The 20,344-nt window shown below is 46.5% G+C and overlaps 1 protein-coding gene across 1 annotated transcript; it reads left to right on the top strand.

Annotated features, from left to right (window-relative positions):
* Positions 1-2,961: 2,961 nt before the first annotated feature.
* On the top strand, positions 2,962-6,254 carry LOC143262069 (uncharacterized). Its single transcript, XM_076528029.1, has 3 exons — positions 2,962-3,288; positions 4,101-4,657; positions 6,113-6,254. The coding sequence occupies exons 1-2, from the start codon at positions 2,977-2,979 to the stop codon at positions 4,653-4,655; spliced, it is 867 nt and encodes a 288-aa protein (XP_076384144.1). The 5' UTR covers positions 2,962-2,976; the 3' UTR covers positions 4,656-4,657; positions 6,113-6,254.
* The last annotated feature ends 14,090 nt before the right edge of the window (positions 6,255-20,344 follow it).

Raw genomic sequence — 20,344 nt, 5'->3', positions numbered from 1 at the left:
TAATAGTTTCACTTAAGTTGGATACGTTAGAATTAACAGTTAATTTTTGTATAAATAATTTCGAAAATGAATATCTTATCGGTGTTTGGGTCAAAATAATTGGTACAAGTAGCTTTTTCAAGTGTCGGTAATTGGGACATCTGCATTATTTTTATTCTTCATTAATTTCACATCAAATTTATGCTTTCTACAAGTATTTATATATATATATATATATATATATATATATATATGCAACAGATGAACAAAAAATCATGCTTAATGTGTCGGTAATTGGGACCCTTACCCTACAGTGCACGTTACAGTGCATTCTTCTAGAGCACATTGAGCGTTACAAAATAATGTACATCCTCGTCCAAAAGTATTGGAACTATATTTATTTAGCATAAATTATAATATTAAAAATAAACAAACATGGAAAATAAAGAAGAAATAAAGAAGAAGTAAATTTAAGAATAAGTTAAAATAATTCAGGCAATTTCCTATCGAATTTTCTGCAAGCCTTCTGATACTTTTGTAGGGGGGTGTACGAAGCACCCGGACACCGAGCGACTGCGATCTCTTTAAAAATCGAACGAGAATCAACGTTCTTGGAGAAAAAGCGCTCGTTTACGATTTGGTCCAGCAATTAATAATTAGTTTATTGGGTTGTTGGCGGTGAAACGTGCTCGACGTGCGGAACGCTTTAATTGAAATTGGAGCAGAAGCGGCTCCGTGGTCAATATTCCATGAATATTTTGCACTTGCGAAAGAACTCCATGAATGCCACCTCCTCTGCCGGCATTATTAAATCGCCGGCGTCTACCGTAATGTATTGTGCGTTACGTATTGTCGGTGTATGAAAACAAGCGCGAACGGCGCCGCGCCGCGCCGGGATAAAGGGAACGCAACCATAATATGCTGACGATAATGAAAGTGTGTTGCCGGCAAGAACGGTCAAAAGTGCCCTAAATTCGGCTCGCCGCGATGTCGAAATACGATGAAGCTGCAAATAACTTGTGCCAGCAGAAACCACCGCCTGCCGAAATATGGCTTTGCAATCGTTATTTGCAACGTTGTTTGTTAAATACGGGCCTTGAAACGCGACGCGGGCGACCTTTACCGCGATTCCGTGCCAATTCCCGTGATTCCGTATTTAATTGTTGAGAAAATATTATTAGCAACGTTATAAGCAATTATTATTATTTTTATTATTTAAATTGGTTTCTTTCATGAATTCGGACGTATTTTGAACGAAGACTTTGTGGAAATTGTGGAAGCTTTCATTGGACGGATGTTTTTTTAAACATTGTTTATACCGGCCTTTATTGGCAAATTTTTGACAATGGATTCGTTGATAAATTTTGTCAGTATCTGATTTATTATACTTGTTTCTTATTTTTGGAATTGTAACTCAATTGTGATTATAAATGTTAATTGAAAATTCGATATTATTTCACTTTATATATAAGTACGATTGTAATATTCAATCTTACTAACTTGGGCACACTTACAATGAAAATCATATAAAAGACTATGACTTTTCTTTTTGGCTTCTTTAATATTATAACTTTTAACAGCAACTTTCATTGTAAGTTAATTGTGATTTAATATCATTGATATTTCAATCAATTAATTTCAATCAGAACTTTGATTTCAATTATCGATATTTATTAAAAATTTGCGGTAACCTCAATGTTATTATTACTGTAATTTTCAAGTTACTTTGGGCACGATTTCAATAAAAATTGTGTAGGAACTGTATTTGAATGATCTTAATTCTTTTCCTTCATTTGATGTTGCAACTTTTAATAGCACATTTAATTGTATCTCTTATAATTTACTACCATTATCTTCAGAACAAAAATTGTAATTTAATTATGATTTACAATAAATACAAGTATCCAATACATTCGAATATACTGTAATTCGAATATACCGTGTCGAATATACTGAATATACTGTAATTATCAGACTGCAGACTTTTATGCATTTATGGCAAAAATGTGTCACACTGTTTTCGACTTATCAAAACTATTCCAAGAAACAATTTATTTTTACACAATGTAGATATTTCTTACAACCGTGTTGGAAAATTGATATTTTGCATAAAGATCCGCAGTTTAGTAATTACAATTATATGAAAACTCGATAAAAATTATAATAACTCCTTGACAAGATAATTTAAGAGGCTTGTCTTAAATAGAACACCCTGTATAACTAGCGTTGACATTTCCAAAATATCACCGTAAACATTAACATGTTCAACTTTCTGAACAAACCCTCCTCAGGCCGTCGTAAAGAAGCAAGCTAACAATAAGTAAATAAAACCGCAGCGTTCATTCGACAGAAAAGTGTACTTTGCAAGTGCAGGGACGTACTCCTTGGAAAAAAGATCACACTCCCCGACGTTTGAGCTTGACACACAATGTAAAATTACCTTGTTCAACTTTCTCCTATTTACTACAGAAACAGCGGCTCTCTCGAAATACCATCGTTCCGACTATTGTACATACAATTTCATTCTCAGCCTCAGTCTAAGTCTCAGTCTAAGTCTCAGTCTCATTCTTAGCCCCATTCTCAGACTCACTCCCATTCACAGTCTTACACTCAGTCTTAATCTGAGTCCCATTCTCGGTTTCAGACCCATTCTCAGACCCATTCTCAGACCTATTCTCAATCCCATTCTCAGCCTCATTTTCAGCCCCATTCTCAGTCCCATTTTCAGTCTCATTCTCAGATTCATTCTTATTCTTATTCTCGCCCTCATCCTCATTTCCCGAAGCCAGTCCCCGCCCGTGCTGCTCTACGTCGGAATTCAGCACGCTCAGCACTATTGCGTTCCGGAAAAAAGTGCGTGAGCGGTGTCGTCACACCGAAAAATCGGTTTAAAAGCCAGCCAAATCGTCCAAGCATTCAGTTCGCTACGATTGTTCAACCGATTCTACATCGATGAATTCGTTAACAGCATGTCTGTGCGGTTTGTTGGTAGCTGCGATGGCAGTGCAAGCAATGCCAGCTGGCAAACTGGAGACCAAGATGGCCGAATCCTCGGCGATCAGTCCCAAGGATTTCCATTTGGAGGATGCGGGTGCTGAGAAGGACAGGCTGAAGAAGCAGGCGTCCTTCTGCGTGGAGATCCGTCCAGGTGCTCAAAATGGACAGCAGGTGTCTCAGGATGGGTCGCAGATGAAAATGCAGGGCCTGAGCGTGGTGCAACAATCGCAGGTGGCGCCAAAGATGCAGAGTTACAGCTTCCAGCAGGCCCCGCAGCCTGTGCAGTCTCTGGGAGTCTTCCAGGCTCCTCAGGTAGCAATTGCGTCGTGCTTTCTAATTTACCATGCTTCTCTCGAGGCATAAATTCACTATGATCTGCATGTATCTTGATTTTGTGTTATTTCTTGAGAATCGTGAGAGATTTAAAGTTTTCGACAAAAGTTGTTCGTTTTTCGTAAGAGCTCTCATTTAGTAAATAATTCATCGATTGTTAATTTGGATCGATGAAAATGTACACGTAATTCTCCATTTTGTGTCATAAGTCTTTGTAATTATTTGTATAATTTAAAGGGAGAACTTATGCGTTCGAAGTTTTTTTTATCGCTTATGGTTACAGTAACACTTAATTTCTCGGTGATTCGAAGAATTTATTCGAAAAATTGATTCAAAGGATGTCTTCGAAACGTTATTCGAGAATTTATTCGAATCATTATTTGAATGTAACATAATTCGAATAAAACTTTACTCGAATCATTATTTGAAAGAAACTTTATTCGCGAATCATTATTTGAATAAAACTTTATTCAAATCATTATTTGAATTCGTTATTTGAATAAAGTTATATTTGAATAATTTATTCGAAAGATTAGTCGAATAAAATTTTATCCGTAAAATTTATTTTCAAACTGTACGAAAAAATATTCATAAAATTTATTCGAATTGTTCAAATGAAATTCTACTTGTATAATGTCCAACTCTGCTATTCCGCCATATCGTTGATTTCATCGCCACTGTGAATTCTGTTGGCGTAGTACCGATCTCCAAACTTCAACGCTAATTGATAGTTCTTAAAAATTCGTACCGACGGAGATTGTGTGTGTTATGAAATAGTTTTCCATCCTCAGGCATACGTGGTGCCCCAGCAGTCGTTCGTGGTTCCCCAGCAGGTGGTGCCCCAACAGGTGGTTCCCCAGCAGATGATGCACCAGCAGGTGGTCCCTTCGGTGCAGACTCTGCAGATCATCCAGCCATCTCAACCTTGCCCTCAGGAGTCGAAGGTGCAGATCGTAGAAAGGAGAGTCGAGGTCCCAGCACCGACTCCAGTCCCCGAAGTGGTCACTGTAAAGCCCCAGCCCCAGCCCGAGAGGATCGTGGAACCGCAGACTCAGGTGATCGAGACCATTAAGCTGGTCCCAGTGCCCCCAGTTTGCAAGGATAAACTGGTTGTCGTGCCCTCCAAGCCCATGGTGGTCGTTCCTGAGCCAACTATCGTCAAGGTGCCTCATTGCACTCATCAAAGCGAAGGGATGACCTGCAACTGCAATCAACAGGCGATAAGGGCTGCCGCCGTAGGACCTGTTGATCACATGCATCACATGCACATGAGGGCTCATACTCATCCCATGCACCTTGGCAAGATGATGACTGACTTTCGTTTCCTCAAGGACCCAAAAGCTTAGAGGTAGGTGAGGAAATGTGTTAAATGAGCATTATTTAGGGACTTCGGAGTGTTAACCAACGCGGGGGTGCTATTGAAATATGAATTCAGGCAATTTTATGAATCTAGGGAATTTCGGTTTCATGAATCGGTGGCTATCTTTCGGGGATTCACAGTAAAACAGGTTAGGGAAGTTTTTGTTTATTTGTTAACCTGGTTTTACGAGATTCACAATGTTGAATTCTGGGGGAAATTCTGTTTTATAATTGCATCAATGCAGAACAGAATTATTTGGAACTTAATTCAAATGGACGGGTTGACTTTTTTAGATCCAAGTTCAGGAAATGTGTGGTTATGTTTGTCAGTTTCCGGCACTCTGCATCGAGATTCCTTCAAGTTAGATGCTTGAGTAAATTGATAGTTCGTAGGGTTGAGAAGGAAAAATTTTCAATTCTGAGTCTAGCAGTTTGGGGAATTCTTGTTTTATGAATTGGTGGCTATCCACAGGGATTCGCAAAGTGGCAAACTAGAGAATTATTGGATTATAAATTCATAACAGTGCAGGTTACTTACGATATTAAATTCTAGGGGATTTTTTACTATGTAGAGCAGAATTGTTTGGACCCATATTCAAATGAAAAGTTGATTTCCTTTTTAGCTTCAGGTGTAAAAAATGTGAGGTTATGTTTAACAGTTTCAGACATTATAATATTGGGATTCCTTCGTGACAGAAGCTTAAGTAAATTAATGGTTTTTCAGCTTGAGATTTTTCAGTTTTTCAGTCCAGGAAATTTTGTGTTTCATAAATTGCTGGCTTGTCTCTGGATATTCAGTGTGTGGCAAGCTATAGATTTGATTTATAAATAGAATGTTTGGGGACAGAGTGGTGGTCTAGTGAAAATGTTATTTTTATAAGTCCATCTATACAGTAAATATCTATTTTAATCTTTATTCAAACGAAAAGTTGATTTTTTAGCTCTGAATCTAGTAAATGTGAGGTTACGTTTGGATACTTTTGCAGCACGACGTATTTCTTACACTACAAAATTAAAATTTCTTCTCTTCTTCTATAAGATGTTTAATTAAACGCATGATTCATGGGGCTCGGGCAAAATCAAAAAATATTAAACGACCTTTCACGAATCCGTGGCAGTTTAAGGCTAGGGAATTATTGGTTTATGTGCTGGCAACAGCGCCTAGGGGATTCAAAATGTGGACTTTTAGCAATTCATGTGAAACAAAATAATTCAAAACTTTATTTCATTAATCCTGAGTGATTTTTATTGAAGTTTCTGGGATTATTAAATAATAATTATTAAGGATATTAAATAGACGGGGACATTAAAAGAGGGAATTAAATTAACATTGCAAAAATTCGTTATCCGATGCGAGAATAATAATTCCAACAATGTGTAGATTTATTTCAGCGAGCCTGGTGAAACTGCGAAATTTAATTTCGGCACATTCTCTGTATCGCAGATGAGCAATACACGTTGGATTTTCTGATGACTCTACAGCGAACGCGATGACGATCGATCTGTAGGACTCTAAAAGTAGATTCCGATGTAATGCTTCTGTACGCTCTGCGAGATCAAATAAAATGAAAAATTTGATGATACAATCACGTTGTTCAGCCGGCTAATTAGCCAACAACTCCCTGTAATAAATTTCCTACGAGCTAATTTAATTCCCCATCGGAAGTTTCCTCACCAATATTTAAATCTTCGGTCCCTCTATTTATTTTAAATTACGCTTTTCGGTTCGGCGGCTTTTCACGTGAAATAATTACACGCCGTTTAATTTATCTCATTACGTTCATACTTGCTACAATTACGTCATTGATTAAACAACGAACAGCCGTACTTTTAATAATGACTCGAACATTTGATACGATTTTAACACACTTCCCGGCCATTAATTCTTTTCAGTTTCTATTCTCATCGTTGTTTAAATAATTTATTAAATGGAAGGTATCGCTATTACGAAATATTTAAACAATTTCGCAAAATTAAGCTAAAAAAGGTAGTAGGCTCCTATATATTTTGTGACTTTTATATAAATTAATTTCGAGCGATGGATAAGCATATAATTTTATAAATTTGGCATACTTTGGGCAGACTTGGCATACTTTTACACTGTCCGACACGATTTTTGGGTTCCTATAGCCACTATGAAATTCTTGTAGAGCTACAAGAATCCGTAAACCGAATTACTCCATCACCCTCAGTTTTTTAAATAAACGAACTTTTGTAAAAACCCAAAATTTTCGACAAAAATGAGGTATTGCAAGAGAAAAGTAAAAACGTTAGAAAGTTCTAATTGGTGTTGAAAGATAGAGGAGTTACCAACTCCAAATACTCTGGTGTGATTTTTTGTGTGAAATATAACACAGTTTGGTGATTATTATCCACAGAAATATGTAAAAAAAAACAGAACATTGAAGTACTAAACAAAGTTCAAATATTATTTACGAAAAGTGGATGCCCCATTGGATCTCTCCATCGGTGTCGATTACGCGTAGTTTCGGCCCTGTCAGACAGAGAGAAGCGAGCAGCGAAGCTCATGGCGGCAAAACGTCGTGTACATGTTGCCGTCGAACATTTTCTCGATCTACTCGAAATGTATATCGTTCCGACGCTTTTACCGGGCCGTTTCTTCTTCAGAAATGTCTACAGAATCCGATCCTGGGTAGAGTTTTCGTGCCGAACAAAAAACTTTTCGTAAAAATACAAAAATATTGCGCAGAAACTGCTCACGTCGACACTTTTTTAAATTTTCACATTAATTTATTGTTATTTAGGACCAAAAACAATTAATAAATTGCATGCCATTATATTCGGGAAACTCTCCTCTATCTTTTAACACTAATTAGAACTTTCTAACGTTTTTACTTTTCATGCAATACCTCATTTTCGTCGAAAATTTTGGGTTCTTACAAAAGTTCGTTTATTTAAAAAACTGAGGGTGATGGAGCAATTCGGTTTTCGGATTCTTGTTCAGGGAGTGTCACAATCTTGTCGGACAGTGTAATTAGTGATATATAAATTGTGACAATTAATATCGTTTTTTAAAATCGTTTTACACTCTAAATTACATACACATAGCTTTACTATTAATATTATGGCATCGACATAAAAATATACGTCATTAAACGTGCAGCAACGCTTTTACGCTTTGAAAGATCTTCGAGAAACAGGTCTGTCAATTAAAAATATTGGAAAAAATTATGGCATTGGCATTAGAACAATTCAACGCATTCACATGATGCTACAAAAATGAATGCGCTTGGAAACAAAAATAAACGCGAACTTCAGCGAAGAAAAATAGTAAAGCTACATTATTACGATATACTAAATAAAAAATTATTATCATGGTTCGTACAAAGAGGGATACTAGGAGACCGTATAACCGATGCTCTTATATTAGACAAGGTGGCGGAATTAAGAGAAAATTTTCCGTCATATTCGGGATTTAAAGCGAGTCATGGGTGGTTAACAAGATTAAGAGACAACATGGCATACGCTTATCAAACATAGACAGGGAGAAAGCTAGTGTTGATCAGGATGCATCAAATGCTATTATAATCGATTTTGAAAAGATGGTAGAGGAAGAAAATATAAGTTTGGAAAATGTTTACAATATGGACGAAGGTGGACTTGTATGGAAAGCACTTCCAACAAGAATACTGGCTAGAGAAGAACGTTCCCGGCGAGGTCGAACAGTGAACTGTTAGATCTACGGAGGTCGTAAGTCTCCGATTAAATCGTGTATGACACCGAGTCTGCGCGATTTCCTATGACTCTTTCGAGTGATACGGATGGTAAGTTGATAAAGAATGGTTTTAACATTGGCTGATATCAATAACACTATATTTTAACATAACATAACAATTTTTAACGCTAGGGTGACTAACTGTACTTGGCTTAGAATGAATTGAGTTGATGGTGAGACCATCGACGGAGTCTTAACCAAATTTTTTACGCGTTGATGTCTGGTTAGTATTTATCCGTTCGTTGTCTGTTTTGTTTTTTAAGAAGATTCGTTAGGGGCGTGAAGTTTTCAATGAGACACTCGGATTCAATGTTTTTTCAAGTTTTCCGGATCTAGAAAGAGAGGCAGTCGTTTTGATATATTTATATTATATATTTATATATTTATCACCTAATACAGTATCTGATCTGGAACCAATGGATCAAGGGATCATAGGAAAAACAAAAAGGTGACCGCCCCGAAGTAACAGTCACTTGCAGGTATGAATCGTACCTGCGAGTGAATCTCACGAAGAATCCGCGCGTCTCGAAGGTTGACCGTGGCGCAGGTAATAAGACTGGGGAAAAAGTGGGTAATTGGGTAATTGGTGTTGTGCAGAAGGTAAGGGGAATACGTGACGGTGAGAGAATTTTGGCGACCAGATGTAGGCAGCGTTGAAGGAAATATTACAGGCAGGAAATAACGGCTTTTCGGTATAATTAGATACTATTATTACGGTCGCTTATTTGTTTGTGGAAAGACGCTTGCAGTACAGATGGAGTCGTTTGATAATTTTCGGAATCTATTGTATGGTAGGGACGGTGTTGGGTCGAGCGTTCGAGCCGCGTATGCTTTATTACTATCGATAGCTTCTATATACTTTTAACGCGGAACAACAAGTCTTAATGGACATGAGGCGAAAAAAGATAGAATTACAATTGGCTTATGTGCAAATGCGTTAGGCACACATAAGATTATGCCTATTGTAATTTATAAATATAAAAACCTAAGAGCTTTGAAACATGTACTTTCATTACCTTACAGGCAGGAAATAACGGCTTTTCGGATAATTAGATACTATTGTTAATTTTACTATTGGTAATTTTCGGAATCTATTGTATGCTTATGTCCCGACGGTGTTGGGTCGATCGGTCGAGTCGCGTATGCTTTATTAATATAGATAGCTTCTGTAATACTTTTAACGCGGAACAATTGTAGTTTCTAAGTTGATGATTTTTTCGAGCCGTCTTCTTTCCGGCAATAAAGTCATTTCTGCATTTTCGAGTAATGCACGCCTCATCGGCAGCATTTTTTATAATAGGGTCATTAGCACGCACCGCTTCGGTCGCCCGTCCAGGCTTTCTTGCTACCTGCGGCACTGCGTGCTACGTCACTTTTACATCCCCTTTCATCGCGTCACTGATCAATCAATTTCTATTCTTCGTTTCTTGTGTCATTGTGTCATTCAACAAAAAGTCTTAGTGGACATGGGGCGAAGAAAGATAGAATTACAATTGGCGTATGTGCAAATGCGTTAGGCACACATAGCATTATGCCTATTGTAATTTATAAATATAAAAAGCTAAGAGCTTTGAAACATGTACTTTCATTACCTGTAATTTTTAAATCGCAGTCAAATGCACGGATGGGTAGAACGTTATTTTCAGATTGATTTGAAAACCATTTCAAACCATCAGTAAAACAATATCAGGAGGAAAAACAAATATCGGAGAAAGTAAAATGATGTTAAATGATTGCGAAGCCTACAAAATTTCGCTACAAGAAGAGGAAGATTTTAAAATTATATATTTACCATCTAATACAGCATTTGTCCTGGAACCAATGGATCAAGGGATCATAGGAAAAATAAAAAGAATTTTCCGGCACAAGCTTTTGCGACTTGTTTTAACATATGATCAAGGAATAAATGAATTTTATGACGATTACACATTAAAAACCTGTATTGACATTTTATCGGATTCGTGGTTCAAAGTTACAACAAAGAACATAAAAAATGCATGGAATAAACTGCTACATAATAATAATCCTGCTGGCCCTTCAATTCAATCACACATGGGAGAGTTTGAACCTGATTGGCCAGAGATAATGAGTGCAATTACAGGAGAGCAATGCACCCTGATACATGCCACACAATTTTTATTAGACTGTGAGGAGGAAGAAAGAAGGAACGAAAACGAAAAAACAGAACTGCAAAATGAACCAAACAACCACAATAAATTACATGCGGCCCTTAAGTTATTGACATCTTACAGTAAAAGAGAACCACCTTACATACAACACCTTATGGAGGCATTAAAATTATATCTTTTGAGCAAGGATAAATTAAATAAGTAAGTACATACGTATTCATATACAATGGTAAAAATTTGCAGCCAATTTGAATATGAATTATTTACAAATTAATGTTTTTTTTTTACATTATTTGTTATTAGAAAATAGAGGAAAAACACCACCTTGTTATAACGACGTATTTTATTTATTACGTAATTTACTAAAATAAAATGAATTACAGATTAAGTATCAAGTAAATAAATGTTGTTCAGTCTCATTGCAAGGCTGGAAATCTGTTTCGGTTTCCTTCCGTATTCAGGAAGAAGATCCGAAAGAACGAAATTATTTTATTGTGAAAAGGTGAAAGTTTTAGTATTTTAGGTGTACCCGGTGACTACGCGACGCATCCCGATTGCCATAGCCAGGGTGGTACCAGCGATCGCGAACTCTCTGACCACCCTTCGTACCTGCGAAAACTGTGACAGCAGCGCACCAATTTGCATCTGATCGATTGTACCAAACCATCGGAAAATAGCATTTAAAGCGACAAATTTGAATTTTTTGGGAGAATCAAATAAACATCATTGCCTAAACTTTTCACCATCGCACACCACGTGCATCTTGGCAGCGCATTACGCGCAACGTCTATCGTCTTTGATTCTATTGGCAACAGAAATATCTGTCCAAACTATATCACGTTTGGTCTCATTTGAATCAGAAATCCATCAGCAATATGTTAAAAAAAAATCAGTATTAAAATGTTAAAATTAAAAAAAATCTATGTCATTGTATTATGAGCTGTCTTCCGGGAATTCGAGTCAAAGGAGCCGGGGCGCGTGCCGCAGCACACGTGTTCACCGACTCGCATAGCGAGAAAATCGATAAATTACAGGGTCGCGCAATATCTCGGTGTCAGAAGTGGCATACTTAAGTCGCGCCAGGAAGAGAGACACTACTATACATGTATATACGGTCTAAGGACGTAACGCCCACGCGACACAATCTCTCAATAAGAGCGCGGTCCCTAGATCGAGATGTTCGATCTCAATCCATAAAACCGCGGTGTCACCAGTCTGGCTCATAACGCGTCACGGCTGTCTGGCCTCGGAAAGCGACGGAGAGGCTCTTCGGAATCGAGCAGATAGCACCGTAGGACCGCTGTCAGCCGGCAAAGACCGAGCACCCGGCGATCTATCATCCGCGATCCTCTCCCGGGAACGATTGTTAAAGAGTTTCGAATGACGGCCGGCCATTTGCGATCGATGGCCCATCCACGCGCGAGCGCGATATCGGTTTTTCCACCTAGAATTAGTATCTGGCTACGTTCAACCCCCCGTTTGACTCGGCAGCCGTTCCTCCCCCCCTCTCCATAAGAGACGAGAAGAATCCCGGGGGTTATAGGAAGAGGATTCTCGAGGTTCTAATCTCCTGATGGTCGGTCAGCTTAGCTTTTTACGGGGGCCGTATGAAAAATCTATCAGGGTTAAAGCGTCGCTGAATCATTGATCGCTTATGCACACCGGCGCGGCTTTATCGGATGGATTCTCCTGTGAGGAACCGTTTCCGAGCGGCGCGCCGATTTGAAAAATTCAGCCGCGTACCGGGCACTAATAGAGGACTTTTTGCAAGTTGACGAGCCATCCGAACCGGGTGCGCCCGTTAATTATTTTATGACGCGACGTCCACGGGATTCGCGGCGATGCTGGGGGAGGACTTAGGCTGTCTTCCCACTTGGAACCGTTTTATAGCCAATTTCAATCGACCGATTTCAATGAAATTTTCAGCGTGTACAGGGTGTTCCACGTAACCTTTGCCACGATTTTTTCCAGCATCTCCGGCGGTCTAACAAATAAACGTTTCGAACAAATGTTACTCGGTTTTTAGCCGGCTACGGATTGCGATATAAAAAGCTTCGGAAAGAAATATTTTACGTAAAGAAATCAAGGTCACTTTCATTTTTTTTTAAGTTGCACAAGACGAATTCGATGACCTGTTATACCACGACCTTCGGATGACCTTGACGTAACACAGTTTTCAATGACAACATATCACTTCGTTGATCGCATTTTTTGTGCGTCAAGGTTGTCCGTAGGACATGATGTAACATATCGTTGGATTCGTCTTGGCACAAGCTACAATGATATGAAGTAAAAGATATAAGATGCAATTTAAGAAAATGAAGGTGACCTTAATTTTTTGGAATAAAACACTTATTTCTGAAACTTTTTATACCGCATTATTCCTTTTTTTTTTTTTTTTTTTTTTTTTTTTTTTTTAACGTGGGGGAAATCTGCAGGTCAGACACCCCCGCTCCGCCCGAAGGGCGGAGGGGGGGTAGTGCGGGGTTCGACCCGCTAAAACCCCCACGGCGGCCTAGGGCGCTGGCGATTAACGGGGGAGCCACGGGAACTCTTCAAGAACACGACCGCAGCTCCCCCTCGCCTGGCCGGCCACCAGGATGGAGCGGTGGCCGGCCGCGTCCCGGGGGGAGATTAATCCTCCCCCCCATGAATCATCTTGATTCGGCGGTGCGGGGGACCGCACCCCACACCGCCTCTTCACGACGGCCGCACCAGCGGCCGTCGGGGGCGACGGTTTTGTCGCCCCCACTTTAAAATAGGGCATCCTCGGTTGGCGGGCGGCGGGCAATTAAACCGGCATGGTCCGGTACACCCGCCGCCCGCCTAGTATCAGCTACTCGGGGGGGGGCTCTAGGCGTGGGCGCACACGCCGCACCCCCCGCTCACGGCGACCCCGCTCGGCAGCCTCCTTCTGCAACATTACCTGTTCGCAGAAGGCTATGGCTGCCGCCCATTTTGTCGGGCTCTCCAGCATGGCCCCAACTAAGCTGGAGAGAGCGAGGTCGCCACCAACTTCCCTAGTTAGGACTCGGCGCAGCACTGAAAAGGCGGGGCACACCTCCAGTGTATGCTGCGCCGAGTCCTCCTCCGCGCCACAGTGGTGGCACACCGTCGTCGCTTCCCGACCGATGCGACACAGGTAGACACCGAAGCAGCCATGCCCGGTGAATACCTGCGTCGCACGGTAGGAGAGCCTGCCAAACCGCCTCTCCCGCCACGTGGTGAAGTGCGGCAGGAGAGCCCCGGGGACGCGCTCGGCGGCATGGGAACAAAGCTCCGCATGCCACCTGGCGAGCGCTAGTCCCCGGGCCTGGAGCTCGAAGCCCTCGACCGCCTCTTGCTCCGGCGGGTCCCCCCGAGCCCGGCCAGCGATGCATATGCGCCTATAGACATAGGCGCGCATCGCCGCCTGCAGCTCGAAGGGAATTTCTCCCGCCAGAGCAAGCGCCGCCACGGTAGACGTGGTGCGGTACCCCCGTATGAGGCGAAGGGCCATTTGCCTCTGAAGCCGGCGCAACAACAATGTGCTGCGCCGGCTTGCCCTCACGGACGGCGCCCAAATCGGGGCGCCGTATAATACCATTGACCGCACCACGCCTAGGTATAGGCGGCGCACCATATCGCCCGGTCCCCCGATATTGGGCAACAGGCGGCCTAACGCGGCCGCCGCCCTCTCAACTCGGGGGACGAGGCGGCCGAAATGTGCTCCGAACCTCCAGTGGCTGTCGAGGATCAGTCCGAGATACTTGATCTCGGACTTCACCTCGACGCAGGCTCCTCCAACCCAGATCCACGATCTGGCCCGTGGCCGAGACCAAGGCCGTCCAAACCAGACGGCCTCGGCCTTCTCCGGGGCCACCTTCAGCCCCAGACCGTGGATCCTCGCGACGACGGCTGCCACCGCAACTTCCGCTCGTCGGATGGTCCTCTCGAAGGTGTCCCCGACGGCGACCACCAATGTGTCATCTGCGTAGCAGATGAGGGTGGCACCGTCGGGTAGGGAGGCCTTCAGGACTGCGTTATATCCCAGGTCCCACAGGAGTGGTCCTAACACGGACCCCTGTGGGACCCCGCAGTCCACTTCCCTCCGTATCGTCCCGTACCGGCCCGGGTATTCCACCCACCTGCCCCGCAGGTAGGCCCCGATTACCCGCCTCAGATAGGGAGGCACCTGGTGTTCAACCAGGGCCTCCCTAATGGCGGACCAGGGCAGGGTGTTAAACGCATTGACGATGTCTATCGACACCGCCAAGCACACCCCGCCCCGTGCCACGGCATTGTCCGAGAGGGACTTTAGACGGTCGATTGCATCGACCGTCGATCGCCCCTCCCGGAAGCCGAACTGGCAGTCCGCCAGATCGGGGCCAACGCGGGACAGGTGCCTGGCGAGGCGGGCAGCAATGATCTTTTCAAAGATCTTGCCCACCTCGTCCAGGAGGCAAATGGGCCGGTACGCGGAGGGAGAATCCGCAGGCCTCCCATCCTTCCTTAAGAGGACCATCCGACTTCTCCTCCAAAGGTCCGGGAACACCCCGGACCTCAGGAGCCCGGAGTAGAGGCCTCTAAGCCTCTCGCCCAGGACGCCCATGGCAAGCAGCCAGACCCGGCCGGGGATACCGTCCGGCCCCGGGGCAGTATTCTTGCCCCGGAGCCATTTGACTACCCCGGCCATTTCCTCCGGCGCGACCTCCAGATCCGGGGACCACTCGTGTCCCTCTAGCTGAGGGACGGGCCGGGACGCCTCCCCGCTGACGGGGAATAGCGCGTCCACGACCCGTCCGAGCATCCCCGGATCCAGGCTCTCCGTCAGAGGGGGCGCCCAGGGACGTAATCGTCCCATCGCCATTTTATATGGGCGCCCCCATGGATCTCGGTTGATAGTGCCGAGAAGGTCGCGCCAGGCCTGGCTCTTTGCTTGCCTGATGGCCAGCTGCAGGGCGACCACCTTCTCCCTGTATCGCCCATACAGCTGGATAGCCAGCTCCACGTCGGAACGCCGTCGTCGACGGGCGCGGGCGTACTGGCGTCGCGCGCGAACGCACTCTGTGCGCAAATCCGCTATCGCGCGCGACCACCAGTACACCGCCTTCCTCGGGAAAACCCTGGCCCGGGGCATGGCGACGTCGCAAATGGACGTCATTGCGCCCCGGAACCATTGGGCCTCCCTTGTCCCGTCGACTGGCCCGGCCGGTGTTGCTGGCCAGGCCACGACGTGGGCTGCCGCCATCAGGGCGTCCTGGTCGAGGCGCTTTAGCGCCCACCGCGGCTGAGGCGATCCCTCATCAGCGGGGCGACGTCGGGGCGTCGATGGGGCGGCGGAGAGGCCGAGAACAATGTACCTGTGGTCAGACAGCGTCTCGACCTCCTCCGCCACCCTCCACCCCGTAATACGGCGCGCGGCGGGGGGCGTTGCCCATGAAAGGTCAACGATGGACCCCCCATTATGCCGCACGCACGTATGGACCGAGCCCGTGTTTAAAAGACGGAGCTCGAGTCCCGCCGCCCAGTCAAGCACCTCCCGGCCCCTCGGGTTCGTCCTGGGGGAACCCCAAGCCGGCGACTTGGCGTTGAAGTCCCCCAGGACCAGCCCCGGACGGGGCTGGCAGCGGGAGACGCATCTCCCCACCCCGTCCAGATACTGCACAAACTCCTCGAGGGACCACCTTGGAGGTGCATAGATCGCCACAACCGCGGTGCCGCCCCAGTCAACGGCCAGGTATCCCCGGCCGCGCTCGATAACGGAGCACGCCGGGGACCCCGGCCGGCCTACCCATATTATAACGGCGGAGCCGCTCAGGTCCCCCATCCAATGTGGATGATCGGGAATCCTGTACGGCTCCGCCGCTACGGCCAACCCGGCACCCCGCTCGGCCAGGAATTGCACCAGGAGGTCCTGTGCCCTGGCCGAGCGGTTCAGGTTGGCCTGTATTATAGGGCCCTTGGGCCCCATTACGGGCAGGCCTCCACCTCCATCGCCGCCGCGGGAGCGGTGGCGTCTGGGGCCTCTTTGGCCCCATCCGCCCCCGCGGGCGCGACGGTGGCACCTTTGGGTGCCACCTTTGGCTTAGTAGCCACGGTGGCCGTCGCCTTGGCCACCGCGGATTTTCTCCCCCTACTGCCCCTGCCGCGTTTCGCGCTGGCGGGGCACGCCCGGCTACCGAGGCGGTGGCCGGCCGGCTTGCCCGCTCCCGCACAGAGCGGGCAGTTGGGCTTCGCCGTACAGCCGGCCACCTTGTGGTCCCGACTGCCGCACCCAAAGCAGCAGTCGGAACGATCCTCGGCCGCAGTGCATCGCTGAGTTGTGTGGCCTAGGCCAAGGCAGCGATAGCACTGCAGGGGCCGGGCGCTAAGGGCCTCCACCGTCGCCCGGGTCCAGCCGACCGTGAGCTTGCCCGCGACCGCAACTTTACGCGCGGCCGCAGCAGGGCACTGGACCCAGAGGGTGCCCAAACCGGAGGGGGAAGACCGGATTTCGCCGGTCTTAACATCCCCCCGGTCGCACCCTCCTACATGGGCGACGGCCACGGCAACCTCCTCCGGCGTGGTCGAGTCGACCAGGCCGCGCACCCTTAGATCGGCCTTCTTAATTGGGCGCGCGACCTTCACGCCGGTTCCCGCCAGCGCGTCCGCCATCTTCGCAGCTAGGGCAGTGGCCTTAGCTGCCCCATCAGCCCCGGGGACCTCCAAAATGATTCCCCCCGTCACCGCTCTCCTGGGCTTTAACGAGGCGATGCCAATCTCTGCCAGGTCAACCTTCGACCTGGCAGTGGCCATCGCCTCGGCGTACGTCATCGCCCCGCCGGCCGGTACCGTTATCGTAACGGCAGCCGTGCGGGGCGGACGCGGCGGCAGGGGAGCCCTCTTCGGGGCAGCCGGTGCCACCCGTTTCGCCGCCCTCCCGGCCGAAGAGGCCTTGGCAGCCGCCGCAGGTTTACCTGCGGCAGCCGCCTTTTTGGCCCTTCGGCCAACTACCCTCGACCACAGCTCAGTAGGAGGTGTGGTGGAGGGCGGCACAACAGCAGAGGCAGCCCTCTGCTGTGGGGGCTGCATCTGCGCCGCCTTAGCGGACGCAGCCCCTCCTCCACTGCCACCCTTTCTCCCCCCTTTCTTGCCTATCGACGGGCTGGGGGCGGGCGGCACGGGCGGCACCGACCGCGGATCCTGCATCCGTGGGATCAGCTCCCTCCTGAACGATGCCAGCTTGGCATCGATCAGGGAGCCGATCTGTTGCAGCAAGTTTGCCGGCGCCGCTGCGGACGCCGGCAAGGGCTTCCCTCGCCCAGGGCGTTGGGGCCCTCGGGCGCCGGCGCCTACCAGCGGCCCCGTGCCCCCCTCAGGAGCCGGCGGCGGAGGCATCTCGGCTGCTGCCGGCTTCGCCTCCACCGCATGACGGAGTCGGGCCACCTCGGTCCGCAACTCCGCCATCTGCTCTCTGAGGAGAGCGTTCTCTGCTTCCAACAGCCGGGTGGCGTCGGAAGCTGACCTCATGGCCAGCTCCGCAACGCCCGCCCGGCTGTTCAGGGCCGCCGCCTGCAGGACCCGCACCGTGGCCGGCCGCAACTCCCTTGTTGCGCTGGAGATCCTGGCCACTTCGGCCAGGCTCTCCATTATTGACGCCGCCACGTCCCGCGTCGGACGACTGCGAAGATTCGCGGCGACCTCCACCTCGTCCGGAAGTGGGTCGACCGATCTCCCGGGCTGCGGCCCCGGGGCCACCGGGTCGAAGATCGCCGCGATGAGGCCCTTGTTGGCCTCCGTCAACTTACGTTTGGCCTCATAGAGGCCAACGTACTGCCCAGTAGTTGGCGGCCTTCCCCGCTTCCTCCCTATTGAGGAGCCAGGGGCGCTCTGCGAAGAGCGGTGAGAGGAGACCGAGTGGTCGGACTCCTCTCCCACATCGCATTCGCCAAGGTCCAAAGCGGACCTCTCTCTGCCGCGTGTTGCGGGAAGTTCCCGCAACACCGACCCATCCATGCGCTCGAGGCGCACGCTAGCTACGCGCGCCTCCTCCTCCCTCTCGTTTCCCCACTCCCCGGTTTTTTTTATTTGTGAACTATCCATGATAAATCCCACGAGTGTGGTCGGAAAGGAGGTCACCCCGGGTAGAGCCGCCATACCCGGGGAAGGCTAATACGCCCGGGGGGTCGCCAGGTACCCCGGGGTTGTCCGCTAACGATTGGTGCACCCACCAACCATAGCTGGCGCTTACTCCAGCTACGCCCTCTTCACCGCGCAACACTGCTTGGGGCTAGGGATTTTTTTAGAGAGGTTGTCATCCTCGCGGTCCGGCCGGTTAAGGCAAGACCCCCGTTCCTGTAAAACATGACCACAGGTTTACGGTATGTGTCCGACTTTAGTTGGCCCCTCACCTCAAGCCACTCCGGCTAGGTAGAACCTGCCAGGGAATAAAATCCCCACCGGCACAGCCTTGAGGATCATTAGGGCACGAAGCCCCCCCACCACGACAAGGTAGCGGACACGGGGGGGATACCGCATTATTCCGACTATTTTTTATTCAAATTAACATTAGATTTACGGAACCCGTTAAAATGGCGTGTCACCAATTTTTTAATTTACGATTACGGCAAATGTTACAATAACACTTGTTGAGAATCAGAATAAACGTCTTATTGTTACTTTTATAAACTCATTTAAAACAGCTGTTTTTTGTCTAAAAATCTAGTATTAAATAAATATTCCAAAATGTATAATCTTATCTACAAACATCAATTCATCGAACAGTAGTATAAATATTCAACAATAACATTTTTAATCGTCGTAAAATCGATGATAATATTATACCCTCTGAAAAGCGTTCCGTAATAGGTACAGTAAATTCTCCTTAATTGATGCTCAGCTTAGAAACAAAAATGGACAATTTGGGAAGAAGAGATACAATTATTCGAGCTTTGCGGCTCGTTTTTATAGTTAACGATCGTCACCAGCTATAAAAGCGAGCCGCAAGGACACGAAAGCATTCTTTTTGGAAGAAAATTGCTGCTATATTTTTAGACATAATCATTTCAAATTTATATTTATTTATATGTAAAATAAAATTTGTATTCTAAAGATTTCTATGGAATTTTCAATGAAATAATCATCAATTATTAATGAATTGAAAATGAAATAAAAATTGAGACCATCTTCAACGAAAAATTTTAATTCTGACCAACGATGCCCTAAAATATTGGTAGCGGTACGGTAAATTTTGTTGGCGCCTCGGAGTCGCCATTCGAGTGCAAAGGGTTAGTTTTTATAATCAATCGTACGTCAGCGGTGTCTGGCATTCTTCGAGCGTCATTTAAAAATGTTTATTGCTCCATGATATAGTAAAAAAATATACGGTTACGATCGCGAGAGTCTACAGAATCGTTCTACGAAAAATTCGTGCCTCTAGCGTCACAAGTTACACCGGGAAAAATTCTCAAACGCGATAATTTGTCTGCTGAAAAAGAAACTCATCTCCCAGCAATTCGAGTTTCAAACTGAAATCTTCGAAGAACCGACAACGAGATCGAGAAAAGATCGTCTCGCGACGTGTAAATGAAATCGGAATCTACGAGATAAAATTCATCGTCGGTTATCATCACGGCCGGAAGCGTGACCGCGGCCTAATAAGTGTCCTCGAGCGGGTGGTTTCGCTCACCTCTTGGAGCTCTGCGCGCCCATCGCGGCGATCACGGCCGATTGGCGGGAAATTCGAACGGGGTTCCAGCGCGTCCGCGGTGCGGCAACAGCAATCAACCGAATAATTTAAGGGTCCATCGAGATAACGGTAGGTTACGACGCGGGTCGCGTCTGTATTTCC

Source organism: Megalopta genalis, unplaced genomic scaffold, assembly GCF_051020955.1.
Source record: "Megalopta genalis isolate 19385.01 unplaced genomic scaffold, iyMegGena1_principal scaffold0085, whole genome shotgun sequence".
Taxonomy (NCBI): domain Eukaryota; kingdom Metazoa; phylum Arthropoda; class Insecta; order Hymenoptera; family Halictidae; genus Megalopta; species Megalopta genalis.
Note: the sequence above shows the minus strand (reverse complement) of the source record. Positions and strands in the feature narration are given on the sequence as shown.

Excerpts from the sequence above, each read along its gene's own strand:
- LOC143262069 (XM_076528029.1), top strand. The coding sequence starts at position 2,977 with ATGGCAGTGCAAGCAATGCCAGCTGGCAAACTGGAGACCAAGATGGCC. Across the intron at positions 3,289-4,100 it reads GAGTCTTCCAGGCTCCTCAG|GCATACGTGGTGCCCCAGCA; the intron begins GTAGCAATTGCG and ends TTCCATCCTCAG.